Source organism: Sus scrofa, chromosome 18, assembly GCF_054392235.1.
Source record: "Sus scrofa isolate SSC_HxYL_T2T_F1_AM1 chromosome 18, Sscrofa_HxYL_maternal_Yorkshire_Landrace_v2.0, whole genome shotgun sequence".
NCBI classification, from domain to species: domain Eukaryota; kingdom Metazoa; phylum Chordata; class Mammalia; order Artiodactyla; family Suidae; genus Sus; species Sus scrofa.
Genome location: NC_139400.1, coordinates 64,323,578 through 64,344,463, shown reverse-complemented (window position 1 = coordinate 64,344,463; position 20,886 = coordinate 64,323,578). Strand labels below are relative to the sequence as shown.

The window sequence follows — 20,886 nt, the reverse complement described above, 5'->3', positions numbered from 1 at the left end:
ATTTTAAAAATAGATATGAAACTCCCCAGACTTCTGATTTCTTCTTGTTTTAATCTTAGTAAGTGGTTGAGTGGTTCATCTTGCAAGTTCCAAGAGGAAAATGGGCTCATGCTATGACATAATTTTTGGAGATAAATCCTTTCTTTAAACTATAAAATCTTTAGACCATTCCATTTCTCTTGTGACTGCTGTTTTCATATCCTTGCGCCAAGCAGCACACGGTACAATGTAACACAGAGGGCATCTGGTTCACCCTGAGGCAGTCTGTTAAATTGTATTCCTGACATGGCAAATGCACCCAGGCCCCATGACCACCCTGCCTCCCACGGTTCAGAGGGCATCACATTACTGCTTTTACATAAACGTATGAGCAGAGGATACGCTGAACTTCTTATAGAACCACCGCTGACATGCTCCAAGGGAAAGCACTGCATTCGGAGATTTACTGGATGATCCCAAGGAAGCCGAGAACATGGGGCCAAAGACCGACAGGGACTGGGTCACCTGACTCTCAGTGGAGTAGATTAACAAGCCGTCAGCTTCCTAAGGTTACATCGCTGTAAACTCACACTAATCCAGGAAGTCCACAATCTCCAAACGTAAAAGCTGCTTCTACTTACTCTGACAATGTCACTGCCAGCAGGGTCTTGTTTCACTCCCACCAAGAACTTGGACCCCTAAAGGTTTCCACGTGCTTTACTTAAATGCATGGTTAAGAGCCCTGGATGCTAATGGCCACACTCCACCCTAGACAAATAAAACTTTCTGCTGGGGTCAAATGATATATAATTTTTCAGGTGGATCATATTTTTTCACTCACACTATGGTCAACTTCTAACTAGGAACGTTAGTTCCTCTTAGCTCTAAATTTTTTTTAGCTGTAATTTGATTCAATTTTAACCAATGGGAAAGCCTTGGTTAAAACGGCAGGAGACACAGCACAATCTCTGGGCTGAGATTCGAATCGGAGAGTGTATTTCCCTTCTCAAAGATGTGATGTTACTGCTTCGGTTGGACAAGGAAAAAACTTTCTGGAAAAGTTATCTACTAAAATGGTCAATATCAGGAGTTCCCATCAGGGCTCAGTAGTAATGAATCTGACTAGGATCCATGAGGACGAGGGTTTGATCCCTGGCCTCTCGCAGTGGGTTAAGGATCCAGCATTGGCCGCAAGCAGCAGTGAGGTTAGAGATGTGGCTTGGATCTATCCTTGACTGTGGCTGTGACCAGCAGCCCGCGGCTCCGATTCAATGCCTAGCCTGGGAACTTCCATATGATGCAGGTGTGGCCCTAAAAAGACAAAAGAGAAAAAAAGTTGTAACTTTGTTTTTAAGAATTAAACATCTATCAGGCTGATATGAAGACGAGCTGGGAGAGAGGGATTTCAGAAAAATTAAAAATGCAAAACAATAAAACTCTGGGAGTTCCTATTGTGGCTCAGCAGTAATGAACCTGACCAGTAACCATAAGGATGTGGGTTCGATCCCTGGCCTTGCTCAGGGGGTTAAGGATCCAGCATCACCAGGAGCTGCAGTGTAGGTTGCAGATGTGGCTCAGATCCTGCACTGCTGTGGCTGTGGTGTAGGGCGGCAGCTACAGCTCCGATTCAACCCCTGGCCTGGGAACCTCCATGTGCCACGGGTGTGGCCCTAAAAAGCAAAATAATAAGAATGATAATGAAACTCTTCTCCAGAGAGCAAAAGTGACACTGGAAGAAAAGCAAATCAGCAAAGGGACAAGACGAGAGACACTCTTCCTGCCACAGAGAAAGGAGAGGATAAAAATCACAAGAAAGCAAAAAGCACACGTGCGGGGGGTGTGTGTGTGTGTGTGACACAACACGACCCATTTTTCCTACAACCTATTTTTGAAAGAGAAGAAGGGTGAACAGGGCTTATCCCTTCGCCCGCGCACCGTCAACAGTTTAGGTGCAACACAGTGGGAGCGGAAGAGGCCAGGCAATGGCTAAGTGCGAGGTCAGCCACAGAACCGAATGGCCTGGGAGCTGGCTGCACACTGGGCACCAGCTCTGCAACCTCCCCGCCCAGTCCAGGCCCGCGTGCCCGGCCCCGCTGAGGAAGGGGAGGGGCTGTGGCTCAAGGCGACAACCCCAGCCCCGCAGAGCAGAGGCGGAGCCGCCCAGGCAGGCACAGGGCAGAGCCGCGCTCTTGGCCTCTGTGCGATACCGCCTCCAGCCCAAGTGTTATTGCGTCTCTTTGAAGAAATGAAAACACGTGGAACAGCAGCAATAATCAAAATCAGGACTGAGGTCCACTTTCCTGAAATGAAAACAATACTTCAGCATATGGATCAAAAGGACTTACTCTCTTCCGGACAAAAATGAATGAAAATAGACTCGAACAAGACATTAACTTAGCAAACTGAATTACAACGGCTGTGCGTTGCTGCTGTTACTGTTGTCGTCATTATTATTAGTCTGAGCTCCAAGGCAGGACAGAAAAAAAATTAAAAAGGTTTTGCGAAAGAACAAACGTAGGCTAGCCTCTGACATGTCTGTGAAAATAAAGGTCGGACAGAGAGCGCAGTCTCCAGGATTTTGCGAGAAAATATTTCAACCCAGAATTCTATCTACACTCAATTGATTCTTGTTTATGTATGAAGGCAACATAGGCATGAAATCAGAAAATAAGCCTTGTGTTTCTCCTGAAAGTTACCTAAAAATGTGTGCCAGTAAACTGAAACTAGACACACACACAGGCACACATGCACATGCACACGATACATGTGTGAGTATATTTCAAAATTTGGAACTCAAGTTTAGAGAAGCCATGGAATAAAAAGATTAGAAATGAATAAACAGGGTACTTTCTAAACAACTGCTAGAATTATGACTTTAAAACTGAATACAAATATAGGTTATCACTGAAAGAGCGGGTAATTATTTACCTAGAAAAGAAAGATCACTGAAGAATTAAAAACGCACTGAGGAAAGAAAAGTCACAGCAGTCACCTAAAGATGCATCGGATCTGGATGTCTGAAGCTGATCTCTGTGTTAATCTTTGTTATCACCATCAAACACTTTACCAGACCATTCTACATTAGCTCAATTTTTACAATCCTGACTAATCCGTGGAAAGGGCTAGCTTGCGTAAATATGTGCCCTGAAACATTTGTTTTCAATTCTATCAATGCTGATAAAATATATGAGAAAATCGTTTTTTAAAATGTATCATGGGTCTACAAGAAAATGAGGAAGTTATAAATTTGACTAAAATAGAATAGAGGTATTTGCTGAGAGGGGTACCGGGAGATGATCTGACGGTCATCTCATTATTCAGCAGGCATAGCGGTTAAAATACTGCACTTCGTAACATCAAATAATAAGTCTTTAAAATTTAAAGTTCTGAGAATTCTTTTTTTTAGCTAAATTTTTTTTTTCCCTTTTTATGCCCTGCCCCACTCCTGGCATGTGAAATTTCCGAGGCTAGTGGTCAACTGGAACTGCAGCTGAGGCCTAAGGCACCGACAGAGCAAGGCGGGATCTGAGCTGCATCTGTGACCAATGCAACAGCTTGCGGCAACATCAGCTCCTCAACCCACTGAGCAAGGCCCGGGATCGAATCTGCATCCTCATGGATACCGTGTCGGGTTCTTAACTTGCTGAGCCGTCACAGGACATCCTCTGAGAATTCTTCGAAGCACTATCTTGGTAAAAGCTCTTTTTTAGTTCAAAACCAATATTCTCCTTCAACAAATTAGTTCAATTAAATTGGCATTAGCCCAGAAGGAATTCCTCCCCGCCTCTTGGAAAAACAAAAATGAAATTGCTCTTTCTCTATAAACATGAAACGTTCCAACAGTTTGGATAATTCTCAATTTCTGCACATACCAACTGCTCTCTTCTCTCTGACAGTCTGGCTCATCTCGGAATTTCAGAAAGTACTGTAAAATTTGACAGTGCTTTCTGAAAAGCACGAGTGTTCCAATTACTATTTCAAAAGACTCTTTGGGAAACATCAGGCTCAGATACATAGGGACGCATTCTTGTATGTCAAGAGGACTTCATTTTTCTTTCAGTAACAGATTAAATGGGTCTAAATCTTTCACAATGAGTACGCTGTTTTTAATTTACTCATCCTCATGGCCCACTGAGTTTAGATCACGCAAAAAAACATACAATTAGATTAGGAAATCTGCTCTATTCAGTCAAGAATATGTAAAGGTTCTGTAATGATTCGTAATGCTCTCTCGTCCTAAACTGTTATTTTAGAAGAGGAGCTTAAATACACTGTGCATGAGAATTTTATTTGCAAACCAACATTAGAAAAGACTTGCATCGACTGGAAAACAAAAAAGACATTCTTGTAAGTGGAAAATCAATCACCACAACCACTAAATGTCACAGCTCAACATCAGCAAGAAGCACTGATAACTGTTAGTTATACGCTGTGCAAATGATGTATGTCCTTGGTTGAGGAAGTGGGGGCCGGGTTTTTAGAAAACTGTACATATATTGATTTTACATTTATTTAATGTGGCCATTGTAGGACACTTTATTCTTCTGATAAACTATGATTGCTTATCAAAAGATTCTATAATTCAAGAGAAACATTCATAACGGGTGTGTGAAAATGAAAACCACCGGCCCACAGAAATCATGCCCACAAAATCCAATTTTGTAGATTTATGGCAGCAAGGCATTCAAGCACTGTCTTGCAGGAACTGCAGACTAGTCGCTGAAGTCTAAGTGGCACGGCAGTAATGATTAAGGTGACACGTCCCCCTGCCACAGCTGTTAATCAGCTTAATACTCGTTACATTATTGACATTCTTGTAATTACTTTTCCTAAGGCACATTTGCGCAAAATATATTTTACTTTAATTATGAGCAATCGGGAGCAAGTCCAATACCCCAAAAGCATAATTAAGCTCTAGTGCAGGTATCCAGTGAGCGGAGCTCATCCCCGTTCTCATCTCGGGGCTGGACCACTGCTCCCGATGGGAGCATCTCACCCGGCCCCGTACCTTGCCGTCCTCGGAACACACGCCCATGTGCTCTCCGCTTTCATCCAGGCTTATCTGATTTATCTTCACGCAACTCTATTAAAAACAAACAAGCATGTAAAGCTTTAGGAATATATATCACATCAAAAGTCAAATGTCCATCAGTTTAGACGCGTGAGCCCAAGATACGGTGTTTCTGCAAATGAAAACGGTAAAATACAGCTTTGTTCACAGATGTGCACAAAGCGTGGAGACCTAAGATTTCCCCGAATTACCTCCTTCATGGACTCGAAGTCCCTGATGAAACGGTATTTTTCTTACCTGTTATGTGCCTTTTTATTAGTTCTGTTCTATTTAATTCACACTCCTAAAACGCCTTCCCACCAGCCAAATTCATTAAAAGGACAAAACAAAAATCATGATGTAAAGAAAAATTCTTTTAAATGAAGTATGTTGATGTACAATGCTGTGTTAATTTCTGGTGTACAGCAAAGAGATTCAGTTATACATTCATACATTTCCTTCATATCTTTTCCATTACGGCTTATTATAGGAATTTTCCCAATAAAACCCCTTTTTTGTTTTTTATTTGCTTAAAAGTTTTATTGGAGTGTAGCTGATTCACAACGTGATCATTTCTGCTGTGCAACACAGTGATTCAGGTATTCAGCCACACATCCATTCTCTCTCACCTCTTTTCACATATTATCACGGAATATTGGGTAGAGTTCTCTGGGTTACACAGCAGGGCCCCACTGGCCAGTCATTCCATACACCACAGTGTGCATATACCAATCCCAAAGCCCCGGTCCACCCCTCCCCTACCTCCCGCCTGTTCCCTTTGGTAACCATACGTTTGTTTCCAAAGTCTATGAGTCTGTTTCTGTTCTGAAAATAAGTTCACCTGCACCCTTTTTTTAGATTCCACATGTAAGTGGTATCATATGATGTTTGTCTTTCTGTCTGATTTACTTTTCTTAATATGATAATCTCTAGGTCCATCCATTGTTGCTACAAATGGCATTCTTTCTTTCCTTCTTTCTTTCTTTTTTTGCTTTTTAGGGCTGCACCCTTGGCATATGGAAGTTCTCAGGCTAGGGGCTGAACTGGAGCTACAGCTGCCAGCCTACGCCACAGCCAAAGCAACGTGGAATCCGAGCCACATCTGGGACCTACACCACAGCTCATGGCAAGGCTGGATCCTTAACCCACTGCGTGAGGTCAGGGATCGAACCCACAACCTCATGGATGCTAGTTGGGTTCGTTTCCACTATGCCACGACAGGAACTCCTATTTCATTCTTTTTTATGGCTGAGTAATTTTATTCCACTGTACCTATGTACCACGTCCTTTTTATCCATTCCTCTGTCGAAGGACATTTAGGTTGTTTCCATGTCCTGACTTCAGACTATACTGCAAAGCTACAGTCATCAAAAGAGTATGGTACTGGCACAAACCCAGAAATACAGATCAGTGGAACAGGACGGAAAGCCAGAAATAAGCCTATGCACCCATGGTCAACTAATCTACGACAAAGGAGGCAAGTACATACAATGGAGAAAAGAGACAGCCTCTTCAGTAAGTGGTGCTGGAAAACTGGACAGCCACATGTTAAAGAATGAAATCAGAACACTCTAACCCCATACACAAAAGTAAACTTAAAATGGATTAAAGACCTAAATATAAGACTGGAGACTATAAAACTCTTAGAGGAACATGTAGGCAGAACACTCTTTGATATAAACTACAGCAATATCTTTTCAGATCCACCTTCTAGAGTAATGAAAATAAAGACAAAAATAAGCAAATGGAACCCAATTAAGCTTTACACAGCAAAGAAAACCATAAGCAAAACAAAAAGACAATCCACAGACTAGGAGAAAATATGTGCAAATGAAGCAACTGACAAGGGGTTAATCTCCAAAATATACAAACAACCCATGCAGCTCACTATCAAAAAAACAACCCAATCAAAAAATGGGCAGAAGATCTAAATAGACATTTTTCCAAAGAAGACATACAGATGGCCAAAAAAAAAAAAAAAAGAAAAAAAAAACACATGAAACACTTCTAAGTAGAGACATGAAAATTAAAACTACAATGAGGAATCACCTAATACCAGTCAGCATGGCCACTGCAAAAAAGGTTACAAATAAATGCTGGAGAGGGTGCAGAGAAAAGGGAATCCTTCTGTGCTGTTGCTGAGAAGTAAACTGGTACAACTAACATGGAAAACAGTATGAAGTTTCCCTCAAAACCTAAAAATAGACCTACCACACTCTCCAGCAACCCCAATTCTGGGCATCTATCCAGAGAAACCTGTAATTCGAAGAAGACGTATGCACCTCAGAGTTCACTGCAACACTATTCACAACAGCCAAGACATGGAAACAACCAAAATGTCCATGGACAGAGGAATAGCTATTACAGGATACTGAATACAGTACCCTATGCTATACAGTAGGACTTTGCTAATCCCAATTTCCTAATTTATCCCTCCCCACCCCTTTTCTCCTTTGGTAATCATAAGTTTGTTTTCAATATCTGTGAGTCTGTTTCTATTTCAAAGATAAGTTCATTTGTGTCATATTTTAGATTCCACATATAAGTGATAGCAAATGGTATTTGTCATTCTCTTTCTGACTTATTTCATTATGATAATCTCTGGGTCCAGCTGTTTTGCTGCAAATGGTAATATTTCATTCCTTTTTATGGCTGCGTAGTATTCCATTGTGTGTGTATGTATGTGAGTGAGAGAGAGAGAGAGAGAGAGAGAGAGAGAGAGAGAGAGAGAGAGAGAGAGATTCATCTGTTGACGGACATTTAAGTTGCTCCCAGGTCTTGGCTATTTTAAACAGTGCTACTATGAACACTGGGGTATATGAATTTTTTCGAATTATAGTTTTCTCTGGATACATGCCCAGGAGTGGGATTGCTAAATCACATGGCACCTCTAAAATTTTAGTTGTTTTAATTTGGTTCACGAGCCAATCTATTTGTTCTTTTCTTATGAATTTTGACTAAATCAACTTTTTACTTACACTCCATACTGAGTACTTTCCCGGCAAAATTCACAGGGTCTAATTGATATTAACTAACTTTGCCACGCTCTATTCTTCTGAATAACCTCAAATTTAAAAAAATCTGTAAAGACAGGAATTAGGCATTCTATTTTGGATATATTTTCCCAAGAGTAATAAACGCACAACTGTACTTTTAATACTTTTTACAGCTTTCCAGTTCTCTATGCAGCCAACGGTTTTCTCACTAAAATATTCATACAGGTGAATTTTCTAATAGAAGTCAAAAAACCAGTAAATACTGACAACATTTAAAAAAATGGCAAGCTCGTCTTTTTTTTCTTCTGAAATAATGACAGTTTCCAACTATCTTCCACAAAACATGATAAAACAAATTAACTATGAAAAGAGAAGTAAGCCTTCATTGCTTACAACATGGGCCTGCAAATTAGTTTTTTTAAATACCTAACCTTAAGATACTATGGAAAAGAATAAAATGGAAATACACAAAACTGAATGTTCCACGCTCAGTGGAGAATATCCGAGCTCGGAAGCAACGGCCAAGGCAGACAGAGACCCCCAGGCCCTGGAAAGGCCACCCACTGACAGACGCTGTGGAGGGAAACTGCCGTGCTACAAGTGGAGACAGCTGGCTGCAGAGGGCGTGCTCATCCTGACCCCTAAATCGCTCCTGAAATGCAGCTCATGAAAACCAAGCTTATCTCCATAAATTCCTAAAATGCTGGAAGAGGAAGGACCTTCAAGAGAGATATCGGCTCCGTCTGCAGAAGAATACACCGACACCCACAGGTAAGGTTCACAAGAAAGAGCAGAGCCAGGGCTCTGACTTTGAGGGGAGGAAGAGACCTCTGCGCCGGGCAGCAGGGAAGATGCAGAACAAAAGCGCAACTGGGAAAGCCCTGAGGCTGGTGTGTTTGGGCCTCTGGCCCACAAGTCGGAACGCTCTGCTTCTCCAGGCTTCTTCGGATAAACGCTGTCCTCCCTGAGGATCTCCTGGTAACAGTTTCCTTATTCTGATCTTTGAGTCACCAAACAACACTTTAATACCCCTTTTACTCTTGGCAAATATAAACCCCACAGACCTCTGGCTGTCGCTTAACTGGCATTTGGCGACAAGCTACCTCAGATTACGATCTAACAGGTGTGTGGAGCCTCACCACTGCCAAGGTTTCCTGTCCTGTTCAATATGGTGCTTATCCACACGGGCTCCTTACATGGAAAGTTAAATTAGTTCAAATCAACCACGATCACAAGTCCATTTCCAGAGTTTCCTTGTGGCTCAGTGGGTTAAGGACCCAGTGTTGTCACTGCTATGGCTCTTGTTACCACGGCGGCTCGGGAACTTCCGCAAGCTACAGATGTGACCAAAAAAAAAAAAAAAAAAAAAAAAAAAAGTGGGAAATAAAGGACAAACTGAGAGGCCTTGGGTTTCATAAAACACAGGAGAGAGCCTTAAAAAAAAATTTCCCCAGCTGCATTCACACATGCCTAGTGCTCAACAGCTGTATGTGACTGGGGCTGCTGTCTGAGGAAGTACACAGGTCACGGCATGTTTTCATCATTTCAGAACGTTCCAGAGGACAGGGCTGCAGAGACCTGCGCTCAGCACTGGGGCTGTTTTCCACTACGTATCTGTATATGTTACTTAGCTTATTCACGGTCAAACTCCCTCCCTGCAATATTAACCTCATGAGGGAGAGTTCAAAGACTATCAACTCCAATCCTACACAAATTCTTCCAGAGAACCAAATAAAAAGGAAATGTCCCCAGCTCACTTTGCTAAGACAGCACACCCTTGCAACAACACAACTCAACAAGGATGCTCTGAGAAAGTGTGAGTAAATCTCATTCATGAACAGAAATGGAAAATCCTACAGAAAATTTTAGCAAGGTCAGCATATACAAAAAAGACAATTTTATTTCAGAAATACGATGCTGATATAACATAGGAAAATTAATGCATATAATGTTATGCAATTAAAACAAAAGAGGAAAATCCTAAAATGTCTAAAGAGGAAATTCATAAGATCATCTCTACAGATGCAAAAAGCGTTCTGATAAAACTCACACTCGTTCACAGTTAATGATTCTTAGCATTTTAGGGAAAATTCCTCAATCATTTAAGGAGGAAGGTTGAGAGCTTTCTCTTTAGTATGTTTACCACATTGACTCTTACAACCCATAAACATGAGTATTTCTCCATTTACTAGGCCTTCTTGGTGGCCTCGTGCTTTGTTTTATTCTGGGAGTTGCAACAACAGTGAGCAGGCTTTTCTTATTCCTGATATGTACACATATGACTCCACTCACACACTTTACAAAAACAGACACAACTACACCACAGCACACAGAAGGCGCACGTAGAGGGCACACAAGGCGAGAGAAAAGCTAAGCAGGGATTACTACGAAGGTCACCACGGTGGCTCCCTCGAAGGGACTGGCGAGCGAGCCGGGTGTGTGTGTGACATCATCTGTTGTGGACAGAGTGGTGGGTCACAGACGCGGCTCGGATCCTGAGTGGCGGTGGCAGTGGCTGTGCCTGGCGGCTGCAGTTCCAATCCAACCCCTAGCCTGGGAACTTCCATGTGCCATGGGTGCGGCCCTAAAAAGACAAAAAAAAAAAAAAAAAAAAAAAAAAAAAGGTTATATCTCAAAATAAAAACAAACATCAAAGATTTTAAAACAAACTAAAAAGAATTTGCCCGTGAAAATGCCTGGGATCTACACCTTTAGTGGGTTATTTCTTGAATTACATCGGTGTTTTTTCCCCATAACTGTCAAGTGACTCAAATGTCCTAATTCTATTCTGGTCACTTGTATTTCCTGAGCGTATTTCAAATTCTTAGGGATGACATTTTTTTTTTTTTTGGTCTTTTCTAGGGCCGCTCCCACGGCATATGGAGGTTCCCAGGCTAGGGGTCTAATCAGAGCTGTAGCTGCCGGCCTACACCAGAGCCACAGCAGTGCAAGATCCGGGCCGAGTCTGCGACCTACACCACAGCTCACGGCAACGCCGGATCGTTAACCCACTGAGCAAGGGCAGGGATCGAACTTGCAACCTCATGGTTCCTAGTCGGATTCATTAACCACTGTGCCACGACGGGAACTCCAGGATGACATAATTTTTATTTTATTTTGTATTCTTTTAACCTTTTAATAAAACCGGTGAGACTAACACCGCTATTACTACCAATACTCTTATTGCCAAGTAAACATTCTCTGTATGCTCATCACGCGTTGGTCTCTTTTTCTACGAGTTCTACACCTACTGTACAAACGAATCCTCACAGCAATTCTATGAGGTGTGTACTCTTCCTGTTCCTATGTGGAAATATGAAAATACATACATAATACTATTTCACATGTTTATAAATATTTTGTTTCCTTTTTTCTTTGATTATCCTTATCAGATATTTATTGGCTGTATATTACCTTTTTACAGAAGCAATACTACCATCAATCAATTTGCTATATTTTTTGTTTTCTATTTATTAATATCAACCTATTCCATATTTTCTCTTTTTGCCTTAGAACGATTTTGTTGACCTTACTCTAATTTCCTGGTATTTATATATCATCTGTTAGTTGTAATTGCTCATTTGCTCATCATAAAATAATCAAATGCTTTGAATTTCCTTTGGGGAACAGCAATGGCCACAAACCAGAGACCAGAAAATACTGTGTAACTGCGATAATTATGTCCCCTTTGAGAAAAGTAACATTTTGTTTTGTTTTTAAGGAGGGTGATAGTTATCTGCTTATTTATTTATTTATTTATTTATTTTGGTCTTTTTGTCTTTGTTGTTGCTATTTCTTGGGCTGCTCCCGCCGCATATGGAGGTTCCCAGGCTAGGGGTCTAATCGGAGCTGTAGCCACCGGCCTACGCCAGAGCCACAGCAACGCGGGATCCGAGCTGCACCTGCAACCTACACCACAGCTCACGGCAACGCCGGATCGTTAACCCACTGAGCAAGGGCAGGGACCGAACCCGCAACCTCATGGTTCCTAGTCGGATTCGTTAACCACTGCGCCACAACAGGAACTCCCTATCTGCTTATTTATTAAACTATTAGTAAACTCTAGTGTGTCTACAATTGTAATCAGCTGTGTGGTTTGTATTTATTTGTTAAATTAATTGGTGCTCTTTGAAACTTAAAATACGATCATTTTGAAGTAATTCATATTCTCTCTTTTGGGGTTCAAATACATACATACACAAACATATTTTTGTTTGTTTGCTGTTTTGTTTTGGTTTTGTTTTTTTGCTTTTTAGCGCCACACCTGCGGCATGTGGAAGTTCCCAGACTAGGGGTCAAACTGGAGCTGCGGCTGCCAGCCTATACCACAGCCACAGCCAGGCCAGATCCGAGCTGCGTCTGCGACCTACACCACAGCTCATGGCAACACCGGATCCTTGACCCACTGAGGGAGGCCAGGGATTGAACCCTCCTCATGGATACTAGCTGGGTTTGTTTCCACTGTGCCACGATGGGGACTCCCTCAAAATACATACATTTTATCATTTAAAATTCAGAATTTTAATTATTTATTTTAAAATCATTTGGTTGCGTTCTTTAATTTCCGTACATCCGTGGTTTTTCCTCCTGGACCTGGCACAGACTGATGGAAACACAGCTTATCGACATCTCAGTGCGACTGCAGTTCTGTCCACGCCTCCTTGATTTTCAAGTACATTTTGGTCTGTGTGTTAGACGACCTATAATTACAAAGCTGGTAATCGTTCTATTTTCCTTCTACCTTGTACATGTCATCAACACAATACGTCTTCTGCTGCTTAATGCTTTTTTGCCTTAAACGATTGTTTCCTCACATTTTTACTGCCAACGCGCTTCACTCTTGTTTGGCTTTTCACAGCACATTTTTGCTCACATCTTTATTTATCACTTCCATCATCTTAGGGGATATGTGACCTTTAAAGCTTTAAAGCTTTTATTCTTTTAGTTAACAGAATACCTCGCCCATTCAGTGTTGTCTTAGCTGCTTATATTGTTTTTTACTTTAAAAAATTATGTTTCTCCATTTCATTATTATACTTTTGCTATTATGACTCAAATCCTTTTTTCTTGGTCTATTGAAAAAGAACTTAGACACTGTTAATTCCACTTTTATCTTATTTGTGATTATCTTTACATTGCTATAAATTCCTGAATTTTGTCCCCCCCACTCCCCAAATCAACGCAACTGCATTAACTGACTCATTTAGAAGACCAGGTATTTAGTGCATTTATTTATGACCTCCTTCATTCTCTATTTTAAAACAAGAGCACACATATTTTCTATTTCATAGGTCACTTCAAAAAGAATTGGAAAGAGAAGCTTGTTAATACACCAGCAAGGACTGCAATCTTCAACGCTAAGTTCTAAGAATGAAGCCAGAGGAGGAATCTGCTTTGCTCTCAGGGTGTCCACAATTTTAAGACTGATTCGCAACAGGTCCTTATAGATTCGGGATGTTTACCCCTTATCATGAATACTGCAAACCACGCTGCAGCTTATTGTACATTTCAAAATATTCTTTAGTTTGAAGAAATTTGGATTTCCTTTTTTTTTTAACTCAAGCAAATCAAAATAAGTAGACAGTCAACTCACAAAAGAAACAGACAAATTATAGATAAATAAGAACACGAATCAACCTCAGTAGTAATCAAAACATGAAAAGTAAAGCTGTGAAATGTTTTAACTACGGCATCGGCAAAGATTTTTCCAATACCTAGTTTTAGCGAGGAAGCACAAAAACAAGACACTCCCGTTACCCTACTCCTTGTAATTCGAATTTGGAGAAACTGTCCGAAGGATGGTTCGGCAACGTGTGTCAACTCCTTAAAACACACACTGCCTACCACAGCCAAGAAAGGACGAAGATTATTTCGCAGCAAGGTGCTTGTCCACAGTGTCTTCTTTTGTAAGACACTGATACATGGAAGTGACCGAAATTTCTATACGCCCGGAACCTACACGATAATTTTTATAAATTAAGACAAAAAAGAAATCTTACGTAGAAAAGAATCTGGCCTCAGCCAAAGAGAGCTCTGGCCCTTGCCCTTGGCTTCTGGGATCTGTGTCACACCTGCGTACCTGATGGGAGTGTCCTGCCGTGGGGCTGCCCGTGCCAGAAAGACCACCCTGTGATTTAGGGGGGTGCTTTGGATCAATCTGAAAGCAGAGATCAGCCAGGTGGACAACCCATCCACCAAGCATGCCTCCGTAATAAAGACCCAGTGACACCCCTGAACACGGGCTGAGCTGAGCTGGCTGGCATGCATCTACGCGGACGCGGGGGGACGGTACTCGGCATGTCCTGAGGCCAAGGACACGCCACCCCGGGAACCATCCCAGGCGCTACCCCTGCTCTGGCTCCATTCTTGACCCGTATCCTGTCCCTGCAGCGAAGCACAACTGTGAGTGTTACAGCTTCCAGGGAGCTCTGGGAGGTCTTTAGCCGATCAAAGGGGAGGGTGGCTTGGGGAGCCCTCAGAACTTGGAGCAGCTGCCCCAAGTCCTCAGCAGACTCGCAGCCCGGAAGACTGCGCCCTCCAGCCTCAGGATTTGGCTACTCGGGCTACGTACAATCCCACGTTTCTCCATCCTCCTCTACGGACGAGCATTTGCATGTATGTGGCAAGAGGTCGATGCTCCCTAATATCGGCCCTGCCTACATCGGGGTGCTGACGTACTGCTACTGTGTAGGTGGCCCCTTTCTTGGTTTTGCTGATTTTCTAACGAAATATTTATTTTGTTTGTTAGCAAAAGATAATTTTAAAAATGATTACGTAGTAAAATTGTGACTCTATAAACAAAAGAAACCACAATTAAGCTTAATGGTTAACTCCATCATCCCGAGTGCCTGCAAGCACCTATGTCTAATCCTGAGTGACACTCAGTGCCATCCCCATGCACTTCAGTTCTGTAACAGTTCCAATGACATCTAATAAAGAATAAATAATAGGATTTCAATAGTACAGCTGCTAATGGTACATACTCACTTCCTCTCAGAAACAAATGCCTTACATCTAGCTGCCATTTCTATGCACCAGAAATAAGCAACAACTGTAAGAAAACAGGAAGGAAGGGAGGGAGGTGCAGGAGGGAAACGGAAGTGCAGGATCTCGTCTTTCCTCAGCACCGGCTTTTCCAACTCGCTTGCCTTACACACAAACTCTCCGCAGAGCGGGGCTCCTGGAACAGCTGAGACGAGGTAAGGGACGCGAGGGGAAAAAGACCAGAGAAAATCGGCCTCAGCTGCATCTTCCATTAGCTACAATTTTATTCCTAATGGAGACATGTTTGGAATTCTGGACAATATAAGTGAGTTTGTTCAAAAATCAATAATGTCAAGCTGACACTATAGAACGCACAAAAATGTTTCCTTAATGGAACGAAAAAAAAGAAGCCCGAGCGAGCAGGAGGGGGCCGAGACCAGCGCCTACCTTCTAAATCCGAGCCCACGATAGGTGGTCGCAAGGTCTTAAAGAAAAGGCAAAGTCACCCACACGCACGCCTCGTGTGACAATCAATTACCTAATGCGCGACACCGGAAATAAATACACTCAGTGCGGATTATGGCAGCTCTTCAATTAGGAACAAATTCACGGTCGTTGCGAAAGCTGCTTTTAATGGTGTTCTTTGTGGCAACTTCTTTTCCCCGGACACTCCTCATCATCCCACCTTAAGCTATCGGTCCCCCAACGTGAACCAAAGAAATCAATCTGCTAATGTATCATGTGCAAAGCTCCTCTGACTAACAAATGGATCATTGATTCCTTCACAAATGCTGCAGCCCCACGCACCCAGGGCGGAATGAATAAGAAACCGAAGATGCAATTTCGGCTGCGTCCTCCCAGGGATCCACTGGTTGTGACCCGCGGCCGCGGGGCGGCCTCTGCAGCTTCAGGCGCCTCAGTCCCGCCGGCCAGCGAGCGGCACGTCCACCAGCGGCGGGAAAGGCAAACCCTCCCCTTCCAGACCCGGGGAAAGCGCGGGTTCCTGCTCCTTGTCCCTCTTCCCTGACGACGCCCCTGAGGTCGCCAAGACTGCCACCTGGATTGAAGAAGTCCCTGGGAAATATGCCTAATTGTGGGTTTTCTACGCATCTACAAAACAAAATCAATCAACACGTTTAAGTTCTGTGGACGTTTCCTGGGCCAGAAGGGCCTAACCGGTCACGGTAAACTCTGCCATCTTCTCACCTGCTCTGAGATTTCGTCTCTGGGTTCTCAGGAAATCTTTCTCCCAGGCCAGACGGAGAACAAATCTATCAACGGGCCATCTTCCAGGTGGAAGACTTTTGTGGCGCTTTCTGGCAAGTCTCAGAAGGCGGGTCAGTAAAATCAGAAGGGATGGTGTGGAGAGTCCAGCCTGTCCCTCGACAAGCTGTCCCTGTCCCAGGGGGCCCCGGATCCCCGTCACTCCTGACATCGTGGCCAGCGGCCCGGCCCATTCTCCCTGCCAAGCACTCTCCCCAGGCCACCGAGCACTTCCTGGGGCTTCAGCCCCAGGAACGCCCGAGGCCCTACTCTGCTCTGTGACCAAGGACCCTGCTGCCCAGCGGTGCCTCCAGCTCGCTCTTCCCTCAGCAGGGCTGAGCACGTCCTCCTCTAAGAAGGCAATACACCGACTTACAGTCCTGAAACACACCATTCTTACCTAACGCGTCAGTTCAAATAAGCCAAAGCTAAGAAAACGTGAACCCGCGGTATATTCTTTGGGGGAACAGGATAATGTTTTCCTTTAAGAAAATGGGGGGGGGGGGTTAAACCATCAAAAAACTTTAAATCTCAAGTGAACACCCAAGACAAACATTAGGGAAAGAGGCCGAGAAACACCCACAAGAAAAGATGGAGGATACACTCCTGCACCCCGACTTCCAGACAGGACTGAACTCTGGATAGTTAACAAATGTTAAACTGATTACGGTGACGAGTTTAAAAATCTTTAACAGAAGACAGAAACCACAATGACTAAACATACACTAAAAACTGGCTCGGGATTTTTAGAAACAGAAGAATGCAAAAATGAGCACTCAATTTCAAATGACAGAGAAAAATGAGGAGGCTGGAAACTTCAGTTACCACCAGAAATTTAAAATATCAAATTAGTTCCCAGGAAGCCAGAAGATGACCGCTGTTTAAACGGCATTTCCCATTTAAATGCTCTTTCCCGCTTTCACACCAGGGGCAGACAAGGACCAGGCAGGACCGACTCTCGGGTCCTGGTCACCCGTCTGACACTTCACATGTGCCCGGGAGCTTCTCCGGTGACCTTGCTCTCCGGTCACCACGGTGCTGGCAGCAACTTCTCCTCCTGTCCCCTCCGCTTCCACTCAGAACCAAGCGAGGAAATGGAGAGGCGGAAGCATGCAGACCATCAGGTAAGTACTCCGAGAACTGAAGTTACGAAAACCACTTCGCAAGAGCCCAGAACTTGTCCACAAAAATAAAGAGAAGCACTGCTTTTGCCAAACATCATCATGTTGTTTAAATCTGATCATCCACCAACAAAGCAGCTTGGGTCACTGGCCCCATTCATGCGTCTTTTCCATTTCTCACAGTCACGGGTGTGAGACACACCCTACGCCGTGTCACCTGTTTGGCCAGGTGATGAGAAAAGGAAGGCTCTCACAAGGAACCGGTCACACGAGGGACATAAAGGAAACGGCGGTCTATTCCTCTCAATTCCTTAAAGAAGGGCAAAGGCTCAAAAGAAGGCCAATGGAAAGAGTGGAGGCCCAAGACGCCCATGCTCTTCTGGGACCCAAGGTCTTCAACACCCAGTATCAGGATGAAAAAGCTAGAGAGAAGCGGAGGCTTCCTTAAGGCAATCATTTCCCCGTGGTATTAACTGTACCTTAGAAAGTTCAAACGAACATTCAGGAGCTGTGTCTTCTTATGAGGTTTTAAAGGTGACTCCACCTCTCTAAGATGTAATAACTACGTTAATATGACCCTCTTGGAGGGATAATCCAGCTTTGACCAGAAGCTGCTGTTTCCGCAGATGCGGGAAAACGTTTATCAAGAGCAGTTCATTCCAACTTGAGAAAGAACTGGGATTTTTTAAAAGTTGCACAGTTTTCCACTCTGAACAAACCGAAGTGGCAGCGGTGAGATGTGGCATAGCTGCAAACATGTTACATGTAAACTCGGCCATGATAATGTGGCTGGAATGTGCCTCATTCCAGAAACAACTACTGATCATCTCTTATAAATTTATCCCTTCAAAAGTACAGCCTTTTCCACAGAAATAGAAAAAAAAATTCTAAAATTCCAATGGAATCACAAAAGACCCCGAATAGCCAAGCAATCTTGAGAAAGAAAGACCTGGAGGCATCACACTTCTGACTTCAAGCTATGTTACAAACCTACAGTAATCAGAAGAGTATGGCTACTGGCATGAAAACAGACACATAGATGCATGGAACAGAATCAATAAACCCACACATATAAGCTCACCTAGTGTTTGATAAGGAAGCCAAACATACTCAGTGGGGAGAAGACGGTCTCCTCAATAAATGTGGGAAAACCAGACAGTCACATGTACAAGAATGAAACTGGACCCTATCTTACACCACAGACAAAAATTAACTCAAAATGGATAAACCTGAAACTCTCAAACTCTTGTAAGAAAACAAAGGGGAAAGCTCCCTAACTTGAGTCTTGGCAATGACATTTTGAACGACGTATCAAAAGCACAAGTAATAAAACGAAAAATCAACAAGTAGGACTATGTCAAGCTAAACATCTTCCATGCAGCAAAAGAGACAACCGGCAACATGAGAAGACAATACAAAGAATGAAAGAAAATAACCGATAAGGGGTTAATGCCCCCAATATATAAGGAACTCAGACACTTCAAGAGCAAAAAACAACTTGATTAAAAAATGGGCAGAGGACTTGACTCTACATTTCTCCAAAGACGACATACGAAAGACCAGCAGCACATGACGAGGTGCTCAGCTTCACCAGGCATCAGGGAAACAAATCACAACCACAGTGAGCTATCACCGCGCACCTGCTGAAATGACTTACCTCAAAGACGAGAAAGAAGCGTTGGCCAGGCTGTGGAGAAAAAGAACCCTGTGCCCTGCTGGTGGGCATGTGGACTGGTGCCACCACCAGGGAGAAGACACGGGGAGTCCTCAAAAGAGGAAAAACGGACCGCCTCCATGGTCCAGCACTTCCACTCCGGGATAAGTATCCAGAGGAAGCGAAATCAGGATCTCAAATAGGCACCTGCACGTCCGCAGTCATTTCCGCATCATTCACAACAGCCGGGACCTGCGGGTGACCCAAGCGTCCACTGACGAATGAAAAAAGAAAACGTAACCGTGTGCTTATACAGAACAGTATTCACCCGTGAAAAGGAAGGAAACCCTGCCTTTTTCAACAACACGGATGGGCCTTCTGGACATTATACTAAGTCAAATCAGTCCGAAAGACAAAGACAAATACTGTGTAATCTCACTTTAAGTGGACTCTAAAAACAAGGACTCTTGGAAACGAGACAGAATGGGGGTGGCAGGGGCTCGTGGGGAGAGGTGCATCAGAGAGCCGCAACTTTCAGCTCTGAGGCAGCGCCAGGGTCAGAGGTACGGCACGGTGACTGGAGTTGGCAACACTGCACCGTACACGCGGAGGTTACTATGAGCGCAGGGCTTTAATGTTCTCCTCATGACAGCATCAACGACAAAACGGTAATTACATGAGCGGAGACTGTGTTAACCAGTCTTACGGTGGTAAACATTTCACAGCACGTGTGTGTGTTCAAAGCATCGCACATCATGCATTACGTCCATGAGCTAGAAAAATAAAGTCACATCGGAAAATGCTGCTGATATGTGGGATCTTAAAAAATGATACGAATAAACATACTGAAAAAACAGAACAGGCCCACAGACACAGAAAACAAACTCTGGTTACCAACGTGGGGGGGGGAATAAATTAGGAGTTTGGGATGAACAGGCAGGTACACACGGCTGTGTGTGAAACAGGTGAAGGAGAACCCACTACCTACAGCACAGGGAACACATTCAACATCTTGTGATACCCACAAGGGAAAAGAATCTGAAAAGAACGTGTGTGTGTATTTACAGTCAATACGTACACACCTCGGTCACTTCGCTGTACACCTGAAACAAACACAATCCTCTAAGTCCACTACACTTCAATAGAAAATACAACCTGCTTATGTAAAGCTGATACCTAATTGAAAATTATCTGAATAACTTTTATGTTAAATACTGAGCACAGCATACCAATACTGTTATTTTAATAACACGAAACAATTACATGTCTGTTATTTCAGGTGAGGCCTGCTGTACGCCTAACACGAGAATTCAAAAACACTCCCCCAATATCACAATTTATTGAACTACAGATGGTTCGTCTCACAGCGATTGCGAACTAGCTCTAGCGCCTCTGGTGGCTTTGCGGTTCATCACATCTTTCCCTTGACGCTGCAAAACGCACGTGAATGATACGAAATGATTACTTTAGGGGATGGAGTCCACTGTCTACACTTATCACCACGCAGGCTTCCTGTTCTGTCCATTTCACAAGAAAAACACGGTTAAAGAGGAAAAAAAATTTTTTACTAAGTATCTCTAATCCTCCACCAAAATTTAGCTTCCATTCTAATGATCAAATAAACAAAGCACCTTATTAGACAACGAATTCCTTGATCTAAACTCTAACCAAAATCTTGAAAACAGTCCAAGCAAAATAAAAACCATCTGGGGAAAAGAATGGAAATAAGTTCTGAGGCGGAGTCACCTTGTTTGGAAAAAAAGAATTTTCTCAATCCATAGTCATCGCTGTTTTTAAGTTAACACTTGAGTTTTAAGTTTTCTGCCTTTATAAGACTGC

At 43.1% G+C, this 20,886-nt stretch overlaps 1 protein-coding gene across 5 annotated transcripts in view; it reads right to left on the bottom strand.

Annotated features, from left to right (window-relative positions):
• The window catches only part of VPS41 (VPS41 subunit of HOPS complex), a 165,015-nt gene that overhangs the window by 88,327 nt on the left and 55,802 nt on the right, over positions 1–20,886 (bottom strand). For 3 of the 5 annotated variants that reach the window (XR_014833344.1, XM_085004958.1, XM_003134906.7), the window contains exon 5: positions 4,988–5,062. The exons of the other annotated variants lie outside the window; for them this stretch is intronic. Coding sequence is in view for 2 of the 3 variants with exons in the window: in XM_085004958.1 (XP_084861084.1) it covers positions 4,988–5,062 (75 nt within the window). In the remaining variant the exon portion in view is untranslated. The remainder of the gene's footprint in view (positions 1–4,987; positions 5,063–20,886) is intronic. 5 annotated transcript variants of the gene reach the window in all.